General features: G+C 57.1%; 1 protein-coding gene across 1 annotated transcript; it reads left to right on the forward strand.

Annotated features, from left to right (window-relative positions):
* The first annotated feature begins 200 nt into the window (after positions 1 to 200).
* On the forward strand, positions 201 to 2712 carry LOC123060452 (leucine-rich repeat extensin-like protein 3). The gene has a single exon (XM_044483178.1). It carries the CDS (start codon positions 390 to 392, stop codon positions 2079 to 2081), a length of 1692 nt encoding a protein of 563 aa, XP_044339113.1. The 5' UTR covers positions 201 to 389; the 3' UTR covers positions 2082 to 2712.
* The last annotated feature ends 1280 nt before the right edge of the window (positions 2713 to 3992 follow it).

Here is a 3992-nt window from a genome sequence, read left to right on the forward strand (position 1 = left end):
CGAGTTTCACTCCGCTCCGTCTCTCGCCTCCGCGTCGCGTACGGGTCACAGCACGCCACGCCAACCCGGAGACAAACCCGGGGGACCCTCCCACAGTAACGCCGCCGCCGCTGCCACGCCTGCCCCACTCCCTCTACACGTACCCACCCTCCCACGCGCCCACTGCTCATACTAAACCCCACCCTCCTGGGCCCCACCCACCCCTCCTTCCTCCCCTTCCCTCCCCCTCGGCTCCGCCGTACGCGTCGAGCTGTGTGCGCGTTTATAGCTGGCCTCTGTCCTCCTCCTCGCCATCTGTCTCCCTCCCTCTGTCTCCGCACTCCACTCCACTCCCCTCTCCCCCTCTGACAGCGCCCGGAGATCTCGCCATTGTGGCTGGAGGAGATGAGATGAGGCGACTCGCGCTACTCCTGCTCGCCGCCCTCGCCGCCGCCGCCGGGGCCGCGGCGCCGGGCTTCTCCGGCGAAGGAGGGGACGGCACGGCGGCGGCGGTGGATCCGTCGTGGCGGTTCCCGAGCCGCCGCATCGAGGACGCCTACGTGGCGCTGCAGACCTGGAAGCGCCACGCCATCTTCTCCGACCCGCGGAACCTCACCGCCGACTGGGCCGGCCCGGACGTCTGCAACTACACGGGCGTCTTCTGCGCGCCGCTCCCGTCCGACCCGCGCGTGCTCGCCGTCGCCGGCGTCGACCTCAACCACGGCGACATCGCCGGCTACCTCCCGCCGGAGCTCGGCCTGCTCGCCGACCTCGCGCTGCTGCACCTCAACTCCAACCGCTTCTGCGGCATGCTCCCGGGCACGCTCCGCCGGCTCGGCCTCCTCCACGAGCTCGACCTCAGCAACAACCGCTTCGTCGGGCCGTTCCCCGAGGTCGTGCTTGACATGCCGGCGCTCCGGTTCCTCGACCTCCGGTTCAACGAGTTCGAGGGCGCCGTGCCCAGCCGCCTCTTCGACCGCCCGCTCGACGCCATCTTCCTTAACCACAACCGCTTCCGCTTCGAGATTCCGGACAACATCGGCAACTCGCCGGTCTCCGTCCTCGTCCTCTCGCACAACACCTTCGGCGGATGCCTCCCCGCTAGCCTCGCCAACATGTCCGGCACGCTCAACGAGATCTTGCTCATCAACAACGGCCTCGAGTCGTGCCTGCCGCCGGAGATCGGCCGCCTGCGGGAGCTCACGGTGCTCGATGTCAGCCACAACCAGCTCGCCGGCCCGCTCACGCAGGAGGTGGCGGGGCTGAGGAAGCTGGAGCAACTCAACGTCGCGCACAACCTGCTCTCCGGGCCGATACCCCAGGCCGTGTGTGCTCTGCCGCGGCTCAAGAACTTCACCTTCTCATACAATTTCTTCACCGGGGAGCCGCCGGCGTGCGCGCGCGTCGTGCCCCGGGGCAGCGACCGGGACAACTGCCTGCCGAATCGCCCTTCTCAGCGGACGCGGCAGCAGTGCGCCGCCTTCTACGCCCACCCGCCCGTCAACTGTGCGGCGTTCCAGTGCAAGCCGTTCGTCCCGCCTTCGCCGCCTCCATCCCCGCCCCCGCCGTTGCCATCACCGCCCCCGCCGTTGCCTTCTCCGCCTCCACCATCCCCACCGCCGCCATCGCCTCCTCCGCCTTCGCCATCTCCACCACCCCCACCCCCACCTTCACCTCCACCGCCATCCCCGCCTCCACCATCACCTCCGCCGCCAAAGCCAGTCCACCACTCACCACCGCCGCCAAAGCCAGTCCACTCACCGCCGCCGCCAAAGCCAGTCCACTCACCTCCACCGCCAACGCCAGTCCACTCACCGCCGCCGCCAAAGCAAGTCCACCACTCACCACCGCCGCCAAAGCCAGTCCACCACCACCCACCGCCTCCTCCTGCCCCGCAGCCGCATCCAATGTGCCCCCCGCCGCCGCCCTGCACCTGTCCGCCACCAGCATTGCCACCGCCGCCACCCTATTACCCCGGCACATTGCCACCTGTGTCCCGTGCAGAATATGGATCACCACCACCGCCACCCTATAACCCCGACCCATTGCCACCCGTCACCTGGGCAGAATATGGATCACCGCCACCGCCTTCACGGCAGTGATGCACATAGATTCTCCAAAAAAGAAAAACATCATCTGAAGGAAGACATGGTTTTGCTCTCCCTCCTTACCTCTGTCCATGGATGGCAAGCTCACCAATTTACGTAGTCATTGTCATGCTTAGCTGCTAGTGTTCTTGATCGATGGCTACCGCCGCGAAGACTTAGTTGCAAGGTGGGCGGAATTTTCTGGATTATGATTTGTCGCCTGCGCATCCAGACGATTTGTGCTGTGGTGTTGAAAGGGATTGGAGAATAGGCTGCAGATTGAAGGCAAATTTGGTTGTGAATAATAAGAGTTTGAGAGGGACAGAAGAGGATTTGTGAGTGAGTGAGTGAGTGGATTGTAGGTGCAGCAGGGATATAGTATGTGTGGGGTGTATAGAGAGAAGCATGAGTTCAGTTCAATTTAGCTAAATTCAGTCAGACATAAGTTTAGAACAAGAGATTTTCAGGGTGTTTTCTCTTCCTTTTGCATCCCAGTTACTTCTTGGTTATTCGATTATTGTATTTTTTAGTCAGCATTTCTTAGCTTTCTTCTTATGCTAAGTGTTTTAACCCGATCACTTTGACGAATTGTCTCATGTCTTTCCTATTCCTCTGATGTGTTTCCAGAGTAGAAATATTGGAAACATATTCTGCTCTGAATAATTAGGGGAAAACACCTGCTGTTATGGTTCTGAGACATGGTTCAGCTGATAGTGATAGGCACTGTGAGGATTTAGCCTGTGCCGTCGAACTTCATTCGGAAAATTATTCTAATGCCCCTTCTGTATCAAAATTCTAGAATTCGTCTAATACTTCCTCTGTATCAAAATGTAACAAGTTTTCTGACACTGCATAGTGTTAAAAAACGTACTGTCCCCAAGTCCTACGTTTATGAGTGTCCTGCATCTGAGTTCCTTTTCATTTGCCCTGCCTACTGTAGCAGGATGTTAGAACTATATAGATGTAAATTTGCACAGTAACTTTGCAAGCATATTACTCACGAGAGAATCTACGAAAGCCGCTGAAGTACGTACGATGACTAGATCGGTGCAACTTTGCCCGTATCCTTTTTTCTTGATAAGGCATGGTCGAGGTGCTGGTGAGATCTGGCGCTCCTGCCACGTGCTCGCTTGCTTCAGAAGAATCCTGCCAGGAGCACCATTTTTCTTTTCTTCCTCCCAAGAAACATACTCCACGCCCTGTGTTCTGCAGGCAGCAGCAGCTGCTATGTTTATCCTCATTGTTTACTTCAAGTCTGCAATCCTGTTGTTAACTCTTTTGATTAGATTCATTTGCTGGTCTTGGAAGGAAAGGGGCAGAGAAGGACAGCCTGAGATTCCAATCCGAATTATTTTACTGTCTTGACCGTTGTCTGCTTGCCCTTTGTGGCCAAAAGCTTGTGACTGCGATTGTTAACTAATTAACCTTTTGCTTTCGGAGCAACGCTCTCTTTGGTAAGTTTTTATACTGTTAATTTTCTCCTGGAAGCTCGTAGGACGCCTTGACTGGTGAGTGCTAGTGCTATGTTCTATGTGCCACCACACTACACTAGTACACACATTGGTCGACCGGCCAGCAGCATTTGGTTCTTTTGAGAGGAAAAAAGAAAGGCCATCATGGTCTGATACCGCACCCCTTTGCGTCCGGGACGACCGTTGCGCGCCTTTTGCTGGTTTTGATCATGGCTGCTCTTTTGATCGCATCATTACAGCGCTCACTGGCCGTTTGGATTGAAACGAGGGTTTACATTGTCCATTGGTTTCCTGTGTTCTAAAATATTTCATTTCGTCCGAATGTAAGAGCATATTCAGCCGTTCACACCCTCACAGAGGTTAGAAAAAAGCGCCGCTTGGGGGTGAACCGACGATATTTTCGGCGTGGGGCGATCGGGTTACAAGCCGCCGCCCCCAGACGCCCTTTTTGTAA

The sequence above is a fragment of the Triticum aestivum genome, chromosome 3A (assembly GCF_018294505.1).
Source record: "Triticum aestivum cultivar Chinese Spring chromosome 3A, IWGSC CS RefSeq v2.1, whole genome shotgun sequence".
Taxonomy (NCBI): Eukaryota; Viridiplantae; Streptophyta; class Magnoliopsida; order Poales; family Poaceae; genus Triticum; species Triticum aestivum.